The sequence below is a fragment of the Daucus carota genome, chromosome 6 (genome assembly GCF_001625215.2).
Source record: "Daucus carota subsp. sativus chromosome 6, DH1 v3.0, whole genome shotgun sequence".
Lineage (NCBI taxonomy): Eukaryota > Viridiplantae > Streptophyta > Magnoliopsida > Apiales > Apiaceae > Daucus > Daucus carota.
In genome coordinates, this window is record NC_030386.2 from 40,288,309 (window position 1) to 40,305,803 (window position 17,495).

Sequence of the window (17,495 nt, forward strand, 5' to 3'; positions counted from 1 at the left end):
AAACCTGCACTGATGTATGAAGTACACTTGGACAATACATGACTTCTCAGCCTGTAACCATATATATTAAATGAGGGCTAAAAGCATTGTTGCCTAATCTTACAAACATCAAAACCAAAACCATGCCTCCTGAGTGAGATGCACAACTAATTACATAGTGAACTAAAGGACTAACCCTAAAGGATGAACCCTGGAATAAAATGGACAACAAAATTACCTGTACACTATTGGATATCCTTGCCGACATCTGGAAAGTACGCACCCTAAAAACAAAACAAGCACAATTTTTCTGTGTTATATTTACACATCACAGGAAGTTCTTTGTTTATTTTGTGCCATTCCAAATTTTATAATCATCCTCAACTATAGAGCTTTCTCTAGTTAACTCGGAAGCATTTACAGGTCCTTGTGATTTCTTCAGCTTTGCTACAAGGACCCACATGTTTGCAAGCTCATTCTCAAGATAAGCCTCTTTCTGTTTGGATTCTTCAACTCTTCGTTGAAGCTCAGCCTCTCTTTGATCCTTTTCTGCTAAAGCAGCTTCATATGAATGCTCTCTTTCACGCAATAAAGCCAATTCTCTCTTGACTTCTGGGTTTACTATGCCTTGGTCATGTCGTTTGATATTGACATCCCTTCTACCATTTCTATTGGCTGCAAAAGTTTTGCGTTGCGTCTGGGAATTCTTCTGTGCTGCCAGCTCTGCAGTTAGTCTCTCATTATGGTTCATGAGCTTTGCAACTTCTTCCGACAGAGCCTTCAGCTCGACTGCTGCAGCGGAGGCTAACCCTTTTGCATAAGAACTTTCTTCTGCAAGTTGCTGATTCTGTATTTCTAGCTTCTCTCTTGATTCAGTTAGCTCAGTCACTTTCACTGTGAGTTCTCCGATCTCCATCTAATCAAGGTAGAAGTACGAATGAGTCAGAAATTGTATGGAGTAACATGCATTGATGTCAAGCTCAATGTCAATGCAAAGAGACTGAAATAATAAAAATAAATAAACCATGCACGCTCAGTTGAAAGCGGATAATATGATACTATTATGGAGTTATGACTTGCTTGTGGCCCCACAAAAAAACCTACTGCTCTCGCTTTATAGTACAATATCTTTGAGTTACTAAATCTGAACCTTTTGCATAATTTTTTTGCAGTAATAGATAGTAACAGAAAAGAATATTTTATTCTAATATAAAGACTGTCTCGTACTCTCATTTATGACTGGAATTTTCACACTATTACTTGCCAAACCAAAAAAAATCACATACTCAAGTGATAGTACTAGAAAGCAGAAGAAGATATTAATACAAAACTAAAGTATATCATGTAAGATCAGTTTGAACAAGGTAAACTTCAGTCTGTAAGCAGAGTGGCAAGTTTGAGTCTGGTTCAAGACATGTCAAATGATTCATGAGTAACACATCCCGTCATAAGAATTCCACTTTAATAAAATATTTTTTCTAGCACAACTTCTATCACATTAGGGAATGAAGAAGTATTTATGAGATAATACACTAACAAAAGTAGATTGATACAGGGGTAGATATGTAAACCTGGGCTTTCAGAAATGACCCTTCATATACATCTTTCGACACTGCAGTCTTGTTCATTAAGGAATTTTCCATGTTAACTTTTTCTGTTTCAGGGAACCGTATCGAATTATCAATCATTTGGCTGAGATTTTTTAGCTCCCGTGCCTCTGATAGCTGTCCTTGCAAAGACAAAACTGTTTGTTGCAATTTTTCACATTCATCAATCTGGCAGAAAGTTGAGCATTGGTCAGTAGGCCTTGAATAAAGACCAATAACAATTTTACAAAGAATATTAGAAGAATGCGATACCTTTTGGCTGAGCTGCTCTTGAATTACTCTATTGTCCGCAACTTTAACCTGGAAAATAAATGATACACTAGTTTCTCAATACACGACATAGACAAAAAAAATATCAATGCATGATTAATAAAGAAATTTAAACAATGACTCCAGTTCTGTCCTGAAATATTCATTTATTCAACTTCAACTCTTTATAATTTTTAGGGCATTGATGAAGCATCTATGTTATTTGTAGAAATTCTGCACACTACAGATATCTCTATAATATAATATAGGGAATAATAAATATTGGATGAATCAATTATTATATTAACTCGGTCTTGTTATAATACCTTCACAAAACGAAATCCACACAAAACATAATTATTAATTTAATGACCACAGAACTCTTTCAAATGTGAAAAGCTATATGTATATAATTATTTAAATATACATCACCTCGAGTTCAAAGGATTTCTCATTTAATCGTGTCACCAGGTCAGCTACATGGTCAGCTACAGACTGCCACATAAAACGACATTTGGAATGAAAGGTTATTCAAAAAACTTGGTGGAAATAAAAATGGAATAATAGAAGGCCCTCATACCTCTGACAGTTCCAGCTGATCCAGATTGTCCATAGAAGATATAACAGAACCAGCAATTTGCTGTTCTAGGAGAGCTATTTGTTCATTTTTCTTTCTGATTTCACCCTGCAACTTTGCCATCTCCTCCTTCATTGAGTAGAAAGTTTCATAAGATTGAATTCAGACATGATACTAGCAATTAAACAACCTTTCAAAGAAAACTTTACTTGAATATATTCTTTCTTAGGATATCTCAGGGCCTCATCTGACAACCTCTTCAGCACACTTGAATGAAAAGCTACCTCACCAGACAATATCTTTTGTTGCTCCCTCAGAAGATCTATTTGGTCCAATGTATGTATGCTAGTCTACCATCAACAAAGAGATAAACACTTCAAAACATATATCGACCTTACTCGACATTTCAAATTCAAAAACATGTTGCAAGTCAACTCACCCATGATACACTAAAATACGCAAAAAATAAAATGGAAATATTGAGGTAGTTGGTTCTACTTAGTAAAATAAATCTCATCTAGACTTGAGAATTAAAATTATGCATGGATATTGCATCATCCATGCTTCTATCCTAAATTCATAAAAGCATTAGCAAAATCTAAGCAGGGAAACTAGATTGTTAATCAACTTGAATGCAAAAGAAATTATAATTTCATATTAGTAGAAGACACCTCACTGTACAGGGATGAGGGATGTGATGTTCGTTCACATGTGGATGCCTTGGCTATCTTCAATTAATAATAATTTCACAAGGTTGGATAATAATATCTTTGATACATAGATACACGCACAGACACACTCTAGCAAATGTCAATAAGATCCCTTGCTGTAGTACTAGACCATTAATTAAACCATAATGTCAACCCTGTCTTACACAATATAATTGAATAAGTTTATTTAGCTATAGACATTGTTTATTTTGCATGTACCTGAATGAGTTATGGGTAAAAAGAAATAAATATATTGGGTATCATCTTGTGTGAAATGGATTTAAAACCTGGTATTCGAAGTAAGCAAACCTGGTTCATTTTCTTGATTAACAAAAATATGACAAGTTACACTTAAACATCCCAAAAACAAACACTAACAGTTGGGAATAAAAAGATGCGGTATGAAATATAACCAACCTTTATAATACTAACAAGTGCTTCAAATTGAAATCAAACCAACCTCCTCTCCCCATCGTAATAGAGATTATGAATTTTTTATTATTAAATTTATTCAGTAGGTTAATTATATGGAAACTGGTCTGGCTATGGTTTAATTTAAAGCTGCAGACATGATTAAAAAATTTTGTGAAGTTTCTGTAACTAGATGTAGAAAGAAAAGTAAGAACCCCGTATACTTTTTAAATGGTGAAGTAAATCAATGTGTTCCACACAACTTTAGCATGAAAAAAAGTTCAGATTCCATACCAGAGGGGTTTCATGTTGTAAAGATTCTTCAGGAGTTTCTCTTCCATGCCTAGCATCCGATAGAAGATCAGAAGATGGAGTATTTTCTGCTTTCTGCGAAAGCCGAGATTCCATGAGAAGATTACCACTTTCCGCTTTAGGGGTTGACGGCGTGCTCATAGACTTTGTCCCACTTGATTTCTCACTAGTGCTCATAAAAGTTCTCGAGCCATTATCTCGTTTCTGCAAAAGATTATCATCTTGAGGACTCTTATTAAGCAATACATACATACATACATACGTACATATATATATATATATTAGTTCTAATTTTAATATTAGTTCTAATTTGAACTTCACTATATATGGGTCACGTTCCAGATAGAACCGCTTAAACTTAGAACCTTAGAACCATATTAATAGGCATTAAATGAAAGTAATTTGAATGTGTGAAATTAAATATATGAATGTGTTTTAATATGGTACATATTAAAATATATGTGTCTTCAATCAATGCACATTCTTAATTTATATTTGATCATTTTAACAACAAAAATATATATAGACTGATTATTATAACGAGTAGGTAGTAGTTAATGATTATTATGATTTGTAATGATGATTTACATATAAGATAAGGTATCTTAAATAGCATTAATTTGTAATATATATTTATATAGCTAGGAAGATCATGACCATTAAATTCATATTCATCTAATGGATGTGTGTGGTCCTAAGTTCTAATTTTAATATTAGTTCTAATTTGAACTTCACTATATATATATATATATATATATATATATATATATATATATATATATATATATATATATATATATATATATATATATATATATAATTAACCAACCAGAACAAGTTGAAGAAAATTCTGAACTGTTACAGAGTGGGAAGCAACTCAATATAGATACAAAAACAGGACAGAATTTGTTGTAGTAGCTAAAACCTATTGAATTTTGGGTTGATTTTCATCACGGTGAACTTATAAATTCAATTAAGCAAGCATGAAATTTGCATTTCATGTGTGGTAGTATATATATTACAGATACAGGAACTAGGTTGACTAGTCAATTCATTGTCAAGTGCAGCAAAGAAAATAGTCACAATATCAATGTACAAGTATATAGCAAAATGCAAGGGATAATTTTTAACTTGCCCGTGGTTTTAACCAGTTTAACAATCCATTCTTTCGGGTCTTCTTCTCCTCCTTCGGTGTCTCGTCTGCAGTTTCAAAATTTCCATCAACGGAAGTATATGTATCAATGTTTTGGTCATCTAAATTCAAATCCCGCCTTCTAAGTGGAAGATATGCAAGCTGCAGATTGTTACGTTAAGAATTTATAATAGAAATGGTCAGGTTGCGTACTTTTATGACTATATAACTACAAATTTTTCAAGGAGTCATTGTTCAGTTCAAGATAAACAACTACCTCTTCTTCTCCAAAAGAATGCCGTCTTCTCGGACCAGGCCGGTGAGAAAATCTAGAAGCCTGTGAGGTTTTTGTAGAGACCAAGATTAACTTTGTTAACCTCTGTATTCTGCTTAACAAAGCAGCTTTGGCATCTTCTTCTTGTTCCAATCTCGATTGTAACTTGACTTGATCATCTTCTAACTATATAAATTAACAGGATTGGGTTATAAAGTTAGAGAAACTCACTTCATAAATGTACGATGTATAACAATATCATATAATTACTTATGTGTATGTATAAGTTGGACTCTATTCTATCAGGAAAAGTATTTAGACTTTTATGACCGTCTTTACTTGGTTTCAATGATTGGGCTCGTAAAAAGAAAAAGATGAATAACCAACATGTTAATGACTTTGAAAGCAACAATACAGAAATAGAATGATGACTCGGGTACGTAGAAGACTAGATAAACTTGGCAAAAATTTATAATTAATTGATAAGTGTGTAGGTTTTACATTACTACATCTAACTACATGTATGATGTATCGATAAAAATGTCACTAGTTAAATTATACATTCTTAGGAACTAAACTTGGACTTAACCAAATAACTGGGAAAAGATCCACATCTAAACGAGCAACAATGCAGAAGGACTGAATAGCCTAGCACAAGAAACCGGGATATTCTAAAAGTTATTTTCTTGTTGGGGGGGTGGGGGGTGCATATGCACTTGCACCTTGCAAGTCATCATATTGTAGTGTAATTGGCAGTCAGTAAGTATAAAGGATTATACAATATTGATGGGGTTCTCTACCAACTATTTAACTGGGAATGTACTGAATTCAGTCAAAACCGGTAGATTTGATACTGATAACAATCTTATTTACATATTTCATTCATACACGAGTTACCCAAAGTTGAGTTACATTCCTCCCCTCAGAGAATGCCTACAAGTCTACAACTTTCCAAAAATTGATAATCAGAACAAGTGGCAAAGTTGAAAAACTTTGATTCTTACAAAAGACACAATATACAATGATGCAAGTCCTGAGGAGATAACGGGACAAAAGGAAGTAGAATATGGAATGGGTAGTTCAAGTAATATCACAAAACAGGGTGAGTCCGGTTACTAAAGGTACCTTTTGTTTAAGGATTACAATGTCATCTCCTTCTGTGCGCTTCAGTTGAGGAATCGTAACTATACCTCTCTTTAGTTGTTCCAGTTCTTCTTTTAGGGTACGAATCTCATGTTGATACTTCTTGATAAGTGATTTTTCATCAATTATCTGCAGGTTCATAAGCTTAAAGTTTTACAAAAATGTAAACCAAGACCATATGAAAGACACAGATAACCTCAACAAATGCAGTATACCTTGTTTTGTGCTGCTTGAATTTCAATATGTTTTGCACGGTGGGCAAATTTCAATGTGTTGTGTGTCTCTTCCGAATTGCTTGAAGAGGGAGTAACAGTGCATATGAGCTGAAAATTAAAAAACATACGTAGAACTTATATCATCCCAGCCTTTTCAACAGTCACTTGAAGAGAAGGCAAAAGTAGTGTTCACATGCATGTACTCATAACTTTACATAGCACATCACAAATCATACACTGAGAAATCTTAAGTGTATCCGATATATTAAAACGTACTGAAACTCTGCCATGACCACTTAATGAAGACTGAAGAAGTCTAGTCAACTTTGAATCTCTGTATGGTACATGTGAAGCCTTTCCCTCTCCTAATTTTGAAATCACCTGTATACAACATAGTATTAACATTCTAGTATCCAACACCCAAATACTCATAAGCTCATTTCTAAGGAAAGGAATACAATATGTTAAGTGCAAACATACATCCTGCTAGATCACTCATAGAACATTTGAAGGGGAAAGAACATGAAAATATTCAACAAAACAAATTAAAATCACGGCAAACATGATAATTTCTTCAAATTAAAATCACGGCAAACATGATAATTTCTTACGCCTTAAGTACTCTAACCGCGTACTCGGAATCACCGAATGTTTTGATAGAAATACGGAAGAATGAGGTATTCTAGTATTCTCAACAGATGTCTTGTCCATGTAAGTATGTGACCAGAGATCAAAAACTTGCTAATAATAATTTATCATTATCAGCATATAGAAAGGAAAAAGAAAGACTATGAAGTTCTTGAAATCTTCTATAGAACAACAATAATAAGAGCAAAATTTGTAGTTTTTGTTTAATCAATTAGTAGCTCACATATTCTTTTCATAAGTTTGCCTAATCTCTGGTGCATCAATAGAAGATAAGTAGATATACATATAGTAAAATATTTCACTGACAAAATAACAGCAATAGAAGAGGCCTCACAGTTCCAAGAGTCAGAAGGCTTTTATTAATATAAGATCCTTCTTTACGACGAACACCAGTTGTTTCAGCCTTGGAACTCTCTGAACCTGCCAGATCGATAAGATTCTGCAAGGGTAGAATGTTACAGGCAAAAAAAAATCCTAAAAATATAGAGCAATTACAAGAATAATAATTTTGATCACAGCTAAATACATAAATATTGACCAAAGCTGAAGCATAACAAGAAATTGATCAAAGCAACCCAGACAACAATTTAAATCCATAAAACGCTAGTGGAAAGAAAGATAATTAAGCTTAGAGTTATCCAAAAAATATACCAGCTGTGACAAATTAACAGATTCGCCTTCTCTGTGTTCACCACATGGACTACTCTCTATTGTCTGTAAAAAAGGTATAACAAAAAAGTAAATTAGAACATATATTCTAAAACAAAGGTCGAGGCAAGTACATGATGAAGACAAATGTTAGTAGCACTTATATCAGGAAAGCTGCCACTAGGAAAATGACCAAGAAATTAAAAAAACAAGGTTTTAGTAATAGCTTTGTTTCAGTGTCAATCGCCAAGCATATAATTCTATAGTTGCAGTACCTCAAGATGCAGGATTCCAGCACATGACATTTCCAAATTTCCTTCTGTTAGATTATTTACAACCTTTCTTTTCATTTGAGTTATTTTCAAGTTGTCATGAATCTCAACAGAAAGATGCTGAAGATTCTTTCAAGTGGGTCTTTCTTGTCTCATATCTCCTCTTCTTACTAGGAGGGCAATCTTCTCTTATGGCTTTTTCTTTTTCATATTATAAGAAAATCATATAGCTAATTTTAAAGCAACCTTTGTGGACTTAGGTTCCATTCAAATCATTACGACCTACTATACATGTATATATAGCTTGTACTTTTAAAACTAGTAAAATGTTCACCCAAAATTGAATCTACCAAGTACTAACACTGTGCACAACAACAATCAGATCAACTGGTTTGGAGAAATAAGAGCAAGTAAAAAGAATGGCATTTATGGTGGAATGTCAAGTGTGTGCTAGAGAAATTTACACAAACATGCTGCATTCAAGAGTTTCACAATGCATATCAGCATAGGTAATATAAACAGGGAAAAAAATGATGTTGGTAATGTCGATAAGGGACCTTCAAAAGCTCTCCTAGTCCCAATACAGGGGACAAAGTATCTTCTGTGAAGACATCTTGGGTCTTAGTTCAATTAGTTAGTCTAAAATAATCCACCAAAATTCAGGACAATAGAAGTGCAAGGTCGCCTAAACCAGATGGTCAGCAAGATTATCCTGAGACCCATATCCTTCATTGGAATTTGAAAGATAGACCCGAGTAGAAATCTCATATTAGGGCATGGGAGCCAGAGAACATTGCAGGTCTATGTTATGGAAAAAACTGATTTAGCTAGCACTCAAGCTAGTTTACTTTTCAACGACTAACCAGCGATTAATTCACACAATATAACAATAAAGCAACTGCCAAAAATTAACATAGAAGATATAAAAATCAAATTAATGAGTACCCGATAGTATATCACTACATTTCTTTAACAAAGGTTGTCATGTGAATAAGAAGTCAGGATACACCTATTACAGAGTTAATTGACTATGTCTTAAAGTCTGAAGAAAGAGAAACCCCCAATAATTGTTTCAGCTGCATAGTATTACTACCAGTGTGAATATTGTATGACTCCTGCTGCTGAGCAAATTGAAATTCGTGGAACCAACATGTCTATGCTCTGCTACCATAAAGAGGAAAAATATTAGGTACAAAAATGGTATGGGCATTCTTAGTGACAGAAGCAAGAAGTTTACAAATACAAAATCTAAAGTAGAAACCTATGAATGGTGCATGAGCGCATGTAAGTTGTTATGGAAGAGCAGAAAGTATAGTGCACAGGGATTAGCCTGTTTTATAGCAGGAACTTTTAGATTCAATTTTACTTTGGTTCATAAGGACCGTGAGACATAGAGATTAATGGACAGAGGAAATTAATGTCAAACTGCAGGTATACTACAAATGATGCAAGGTATTCCTTTCTGCTGCCCAATGTGATACCCCTTTTTTGTTTCACACTGGTTACTTTGTTTAAAGGTCGACCCCATGGCAGCAAGAATCTGGGCAGCAGCCTATGCAGCACCTCATTTAAGTCAAGTGAACTAGTGGAACTATATGGAGTAACTGATCAAAGGTTCATTAATGTATAATGCACATGTGTGTGATACGAACAAGGCTAGATTTTGTTACAGTTTTTAATTTAGACTCCTTCAAAGCATTTGAAAACTTTAACACATGCAACCAGAGGACTCCGGAAAGTGGTGCCTTTATAAAAAACTCCAACAGCCCTGAAAAAAGGAGAATACGTAAAAGAGGACCACCAATGCCCAATATGCTACTTTAAAAACACACAGGACGGCGTATATTTAGTAATACTACAGTTTTCTTTTGCACAGAACTTACACTTGGCCAGGAAAAATGGCAATCTTAACAAGATATCACAGCATTACCTTCTCCAGCAGCAATGAGAGAAAGGGCATGAGCTGGAGATAATACAACTTCCTCCTTCACTCCTTCAACAAATGTTCCCTGAAAAATCAAGGTGTTGTATCAAGATAACTATATTTCTGGACACTATATTGTCATTATACCAGTCAATTATTCAAAAACCGACTAAAGATCATGGATAGGTTTCTAACATTTTGGTCTATCTTGATATGCTTAAGTCACTTTTAGCTTTTACAAGAAAATTTGATATGATCACATGAATCACGAGTTAGCATTAAAGAGCCACTGTGATAGTATTTCAACAAGCCTACAAGTTACAAGATAATTTAAGATAATCTTGTGTGCGCTCCTTGCTAAAATTAGAAATCCCAGTATTACAGGTGTGCATTTAATTTAAAACGTTATACACTAAAAAATAGAGACTTGGACTGGGGGCGGGAGGAAAAAATGCATTAAAACAATAAATAGTAAATGTCCAGGATCATGAACCCTAAAATATATAGATAATGATTAGTGTTAAGTTACCAGTTCTCATAAAAATTTAGGGTTTTAGGAGTCAGCCTTAATTGAACATGTACTATATTCTACACTCCCGCTCAATTGTGTGATTGGACAAAGTACAAACAGAACAGACAGCAAAAAAGTGGACAAACGAGGCAAATAAATGCAAACAATAGGGGTAGGAAGACCGATATCTCCCCCTACATGTTAAGTTACTACCACTGCTAACACTTTAAGGTGTTATGCGGAGGCCTTAACTGGATTAGTAAAGGAGCATAAGGATTATCACCACATAACCTAATCTTTAATGTAGTCCACACATTCTACCAGATTTACTGAAGGCAGCCATTACAAAAATGTAGGAAATCAGTGTGTGTGTGTGTGTGTGTTTAAAAAAGATGTATTTGGTGTACCTGTGCATCTTCTCTTATTTTTAAGTTCTGTCCAGCAGGATTTAGCAAGTCATTAACAACCTGAAACGAGCAAAGTGCAGGGGATATTAATTATACAAAAGGACAACCTAGTTAATCACAAACAGGATCACCAAAGTTATAAAAGATATACAAAATGGAACAGTATACACAAATACCAGGACCTAACAATTAACACTTGAATATCACTATGACATAAAAAAAAAAATATATTTCTTAGCTTATCAGTAGTCAAAGGAACTTCCAGAATAAGAAAGAATAAACCAGAAAACAAAACCAAAATTGATAAATCCTAATAGATTTTGAATTTAATACTATGTAATAGGGAATACAAATAGGCACAATTGTTGGAGTTGTCATTCAATATGATGTCCTAACTTACTAAGAATTGGATATTATATAGGGAACCCACCAGGATGTTGCTGGAGATGTTCATAGCATGAAGAATTATACACAATAAATTACAAAAGCTCAATTCTAGATTTTTTCTAAAGTAACTTTGAGTTAATCACGTTTATTACAGAACTTCAAAAAAAATAGAAACACATAATAGTAGTGACGCGTGATAAAAAGACAAGGTAAAATTTAACAGAGAATGAAAAGGAAGTTCTTGTTCAGTGCAAAAGTTTTTTCAGTTAAAAACAAAATGAAACTATTAGCAATACTGAATATGAAAAGTTAAGGAAGTGCATGCACAGACATTACTGAGGATCACTTCCAGAAAAAATAACACAGACCAGAATCTCACCTCATTATAGATTTCAAGATATGAGACTCGAAGCAGATATTCACGACTTGGTGTCTGCAGTATTTAACACGTTACAACTCATAATTGAATAAAAAAAACTTAATCTAGCTGGAAAAAGTAGTTAGATCATATATATCACCTCCTGGATGATACTGAAAGTGTCCTTGACAGCCAATGGTATTATTCCTGGTGACCTCTGATCACCCTGTAATGAGAACAATTAGCATACACAAGCAATAAATTATTCAACACCTAAGAGCAACCACTGTCCTAGTTAAATGCTTTCAGACAAAATTAGTTATGAATGTATTCAATGTTGTAGGATGTGGGACTCAGACTAATGATAATCAATGTAAAATATAGTATAGACTGTAAACATGACCAAGAGGAGAAGCTACTAAAATAAAAATAATGTAATCTTAAACATTGAAATGTTACTTACATGCATAGTGTGCGTCTTCCCACTACTTGTCACACCATATGCAAAGATAGTGCCTGAGAAAAAAATTGTAATTATCTAGGGACAAAGATTATTAAATATAAATCCTAACATAGTAAAATATCATATTATTGGTATCATAAACATATACATGGAAACTCATGAATTTATACCTACATAAGTTATAGAAAGCTTTAAGCAAATTGACTGGGTTTCTCTAAAAAATTCGGCATTACTTTCATAAGATGGGGCCCTACCACACAGATACACACAATGTTGAATTTTAGACAACTTATGCTCGTGTACAAATGGGGCTACTACAATCCTATAACTTTAGTTACCAAGAATAATGGATATGGCATATGGGGCAGATAAGTATAATTTGATGATCTATACGGATATTGTAAGAAAAATAATGTGATAATATTAAATAATCAAATATATTTAAATTAAAGAGATTGTCTTAACACGATGTCATTAAATGTATAAGTTAAGTTAGTTAATGTATGCAATTGTCCTTTCAGAAATCAGCATTCAGGTCAGCTCAATTCTAGTACAAAGAGCAATCTATGATGGTTGCAGAGCATCAAGGTTCGATTTGTTGCTATTTGCTAAGTGATATAACAATTTCAGCAGTATGTAAGATCCTGTCACAAATGTTTCTAGAATAATAGAATTGCTAAATTATATGATCACAACAGTGACTTGAGAGTCTCCATATAATATGCTCTATAAATATACTGATAAGAGCCCTCACAGTGTGCAGGTTGGTTTTATATCTATAAGTATATTATTTTTCTGCAAGTTAAGTTCTGCCTCAGCCAAAGGAATCTGCAATTTTTGTTTTGCAACAACAAAAAATTTCCATCCTTAATTTTCTTTATCAGACATATAGATGTTGTACTAGTCAATTTATGTGTACTTCAAGATTCCAGAAAGATCAAAAGAACATTACTCAGATTGAAGAAAATACAGACAATTAGTAAATAAGTTTTTTGACAATTACCGTTAATGCCTTCCATGGCACCGTTAATGACATGTTGAGCTGCAACATCATACACTTGGCGTGTTGTAGTCGTTGGACCAAATACCTTGTCTGAGGCATTTGTAAACAAAAAAACATAAATTATATTGTGCTTGTTACATTATAGCAATGGATGTCAGATTAGTGTTTGACAATAAAGGAAAGCATTGGCAGCAAGCAAGAAGGTATTAGGAAACATATCCACAAGAACGGTGGAGGAATTAAACATTCAGCTTAGCTACAACATTCATTTTTGGAAATGACAATAATTAAATTGCGCAAGGTTAAATCCAACATTTATAAAGTTCCAGAACAGATCCATCTTCCCACGTAGCCAGAGAATATAATGTTTCTCATCATCGGCTCAAGCAAGGCTAGAAACCTGATAGGAATCTATGAATGATGATACATGAACTTGTAAGAAAAACTTAACTGGATTTTCTTTTATCAACAAAATATTTAGATTATTTTGCGAGTGAAGGTGGTCTTAGAGACACACATGCTGGCCAAGATCAAGCGCCCATTTGACAAATAAAACAACAGTTTTATTAAGACTATTTAAGATGACAATTCTAGTAAGACTAAAACTAAACTTAAGATGGTAGGGACAGTACTACTTGTCTAATGTCTACCACCAAAAAAAGGAATAAAAGTCTAGAAATATGTCTTCCATTAAAGTAATGATAACCCATATTCTAGATTTAAATAATTGATTCTGGTCCAGTTGCCAGATAACAAAAGGACAGCTGAGTACACAATTGTGGCAAACACATGAAAGATTATAATATAAAACCACAATGTTACATTTTAAATGAGTTGGATAAATGATAATCTTTTACCGTATGCATATGCAATTGAGGAATTATTCTCGCTCCGCACAATAGTTTCCCCATCCGCATACCAGGCAATCTCCTCCCCTAGCTTAATTTCTCTCTGGCTGAATTACATTAAAATTATTATATAAAATAATACCACAGGCAACAATAATTACAACAAGAGTCTTTCTAGTGTGTGCCCATGGGCACACATTATACACTAAATTTGATTAGATTGGTGGATTTTAATTGGTGGGTTTGGTGTAAATGCAGGGGGGGCATCTTTATTTATGCTTAGATGGCCAATAAAAATGCACCAAGCTCATAGAATTTAGTGTCTATCGTGTGCCCATGGGCACACCATAGAAAACCCGTTACAATAAACTAAACAATTAAAGTACCTGAGAGGCCGAAATCGAACAGTTACAGTCACATTTTCCTTAGATCTCTGCACATCTATAGGCGTTGTCTCAGAGTAATAGAAATGCGGCTTACTTCTCGAAGTCGAAGAAGCAGGAGAGCTCAATCCTTCCACAGAAGTCTCCAGAAACTGCTTCGAAGACGACGTCGTCGAAGAAGAGGGCGAATTCGCAGCTCTCGAGTTCAATTTCTTCGATTTCACTCCTTGTCTGTACGCCATTGCGCTTCGCAACCTGAAAAACAATCTGCACACATTAATCGCATGTACACACACTTGATTCAAAAGAGTACACATTGTTTAACATCGATTTCGACATTACCTTAGGTAAATTACAATCAGCACAACATTGTGAACACAGAACACATTAGAGATAAATAATCGCACAAATGTCTGTGCGGGAGAGAGAGAGAGAGAGAGAGAGAGAGAGAGAGAGAGAGAGAGAGAGAGTAAAAAAGGCAGAGTTTGATAGATAGATATGGATGAGTGTGATGGAGAGAAAAGGAGAGAGATTTCCGATTAAGGAGAGATATTACTAATTAATTAGGTGAAGGAGAGAGTGGCCTTTGTCCTCATGCTTGACTTGGAAGGGATGCCCTTTTTACTAAGCTAACTTTCATTGTTCTTTTTTAGAGTGACCGAGAAATTGCAGAGTCTGTGGGGTTAAATAGGAGAAGGACCTGAACGCGTTTATTTCGCGCGTGTTTGGCTGGCACAAGAATTAACGATGTTTATTTAGCGCGTGTCTCTCTGTTACTAGGATTTACCGTGTTTAATTACCGCGTGTCTGTCTGCCACGATGATTTACCGCGTTTAATTACCGCGTGTCTTAATATTCACAAGAATTAACGCGGTTATTTGTCAGTATATGGATTATTGCTTGGTTTTTTTTCTTGGTTTTTGTTTGGAATTCTATAATTAAAATTTATGTGATAATTACATGCTTGAAGAAAAAAAAATTGTGCTCATAAAGTCTTCAAGGATCATATAAAATGCGCACCACTTAAACATATTTCACGCAAAGTTAATTTCTGTACTCATGATCATACTAATTATTTATTTGCTATTAGTAATTATCACTTATTACTTATTAGATATAAATTTAATAATATATTATTTATATTCTCAAATATATATATGTATATAATTATATATGTAATACTTATATTATAAATTATATTTCCAAAAATATAATATATATGTATATTTATGAAGTAAATATTTTTTTACAAAAACCAAAAAAATTATTAAAATACTGATATACTGTCGGGACAAACCCATGAACTTCCCGTTACAACCTAATTGTAAAACAAAAAATAATCTAAATAAATAAACGTTTGTGTCGGATTGCTTAACACACAGAGTAATTAAATTCTTTAATTTAAAAAGTATTACAATTAATTATTGACTAACTCAGTTGATGTATTAAATTCTTTAATTTAAAAAGTATTATAATTAATTCTCAAGCAATCCAACCTACATCAGTTGTGAACACAATGGAATCGCAATTCACCTTCACACGAGTATCATTTGTAGCTTAAAATGTTAAGAACCATTGATTACATAAATTGATATTGAAGCAACAACTATCCCCAAAATATAAACAATTTTTTGTCATGAAAAGTGAACTCATGCTCTATTCACCACCGTGTCATATCTGATATGGTCATCCAAAATATAATATAGATCTTTTTAGAAAAACTAAAACTCATAACAAAGCACATGAAAATATCAAAACACAAAGCTCCTGTTTGGCGGAGGGAAGAAGAAGCAAGAAATTGCCTCTGCTTTTCTTGACGGATTTGTGTAAAAAATGCTTTTAAAAAATCACGAGTGTTGTAATATACTAGCTTTTATATTTAGAGAGCTGATGCTATAATAATAATTAGAGCAGAAAGAGAGCAGAGAGAATTCAAGAGCTGATGGATTTGTATTGCTCGGTGCCTTTTCTTCATTCAGCTTGCATCCTATTTATAGCAAAGGAAAAGTAACAAGTAATAAATGCAATGCAGTAATTCTTCATGTCTATGCCATAGCTCAACTATTAGAACATTGACCACATGTCAATCACTATTTATAACACTCCCCTTTGATTGTCATGGTGGTGCGGATCATAGATTGCCTCATTAAAACCTTGTCAAAGAAAAACCCAGTGGGATAAAAACTTTAACGAAGGAAAAAGAGTACAATCTCCCCTTGGATGAAAACATCAACCACTGAAGTTTTGCTGCAACATATCCTTGAGTCGACGCATTCCAATGTTACGTCGCAACTTTGCAAATGTTGAATTCGGTAAGGATTTTGTGAACAAGTCTGCAAGGTTGTCACATGATTGAATTTGTTGTACATCAATTTCACCATTCTTTTGAAGTTCATGAGTGTAGAAAAATTTCGGTGAAATGTGCTTCGTCCTGTCTCCTTTGATATATCCTTCTTTCAATTGATCAATACATGCAGTGTTATCCTCAAACATAACAGTAGGGCTTCTCGTGATATCTGGTAATCCACACGATTCTTGAATATTCTTGATAATAGATCGCAACCAAACACATTCTCTACTGGCTTCGTGTATTGCAATTAGTTCTGAATGATTTGTTGAGGTTGCCACTGTAGTTTGCTTCGTGGATTTCCAGGAAATGGCTGTACCGCAATATGTGAATACATATCCAGTTTGTGATTTGCCAAAATGTGGATCTGACAGATATCCAGCGTCCGCATATCCAATCAATTGAGATGTCGAGTTTTCCGGGAAGAATAACCCAAAATCAATTGTTCCACGAAGATAACGAAATATATGCTTGATCTCATTCCAATGTCTGGCCATCGGAGCAGAGCTAAATCTAGCCAATAGATTCACAGCAAAGGCAATATCTGGCCTTGTATTATTCGCAAGATACATAAGTGCACCAATTGCTCCCAAATATGGGATTTCAGGACCAAGAACCTCTTCATCATCTTCTCGTGGTCGAAATGGATCTTTATCTGGTTCTAAAGATCTAACCACCATTGGAGTA

At 34.0% G+C, this 17,495-nt stretch overlaps 1 protein-coding gene across 3 annotated transcripts; it reads right to left on the minus strand.

The window, feature by feature from the left end:
• Window positions 1–43: 43 nt before the first annotated feature.
• LOC108227409 (kinesin-like protein KIN-7K, chloroplastic) lies at window positions 44–15,115 on the minus strand. Of its 3 annotated transcripts, XM_064079512.1 has the most exons (25): window positions 14,921–15,114; window positions 14,804–14,882; window positions 14,465–14,716; window positions 14,088–14,185; window positions 13,231–13,320; window positions 12,228–12,280; window positions 11,925–11,990; window positions 11,786–11,839; window positions 11,020–11,079; window positions 10,108–10,186; window positions 9,271–9,338; window positions 7,909–7,971; window positions 7,592–7,696; window positions 6,886–6,990; window positions 6,610–6,717; window positions 6,377–6,523; window positions 5,255–5,437; window positions 4,981–5,139; window positions 3,828–4,049; window positions 2,622–2,762; window positions 2,416–2,541; window positions 2,268–2,330; window positions 1,839–1,886; window positions 1,551–1,754; window positions 44–895 (listed from the first exon to the last, which is right to left on the minus strand). In XM_064079512.1, the coding sequence occupies exons 3-25, from the start codon at window positions 14,701–14,703 to the stop codon at window positions 326–328; spliced, it is 3,051 nt and encodes a 1,016-aa protein (XP_063935582.1). In that variant the 5' UTR covers window positions 14,704–14,716; window positions 14,804–14,882; window positions 14,921–15,114; the 3' UTR covers window positions 44–325. The 3 variants fall into 3 exon arrangements, with proteins under 3 accessions (XP_063935582.1, XP_017258020.1, XP_063935583.1); XM_017402531.2 differs by having other exon boundaries at window positions 14,804–15,114; XM_064079513.1 differs by lacking the exon at window positions 13,231–13,320 and having other exon boundaries at window positions 14,804–15,115.
• Between the last annotated feature and the right edge of the window lie 2,380 nt (window positions 15,116–17,495).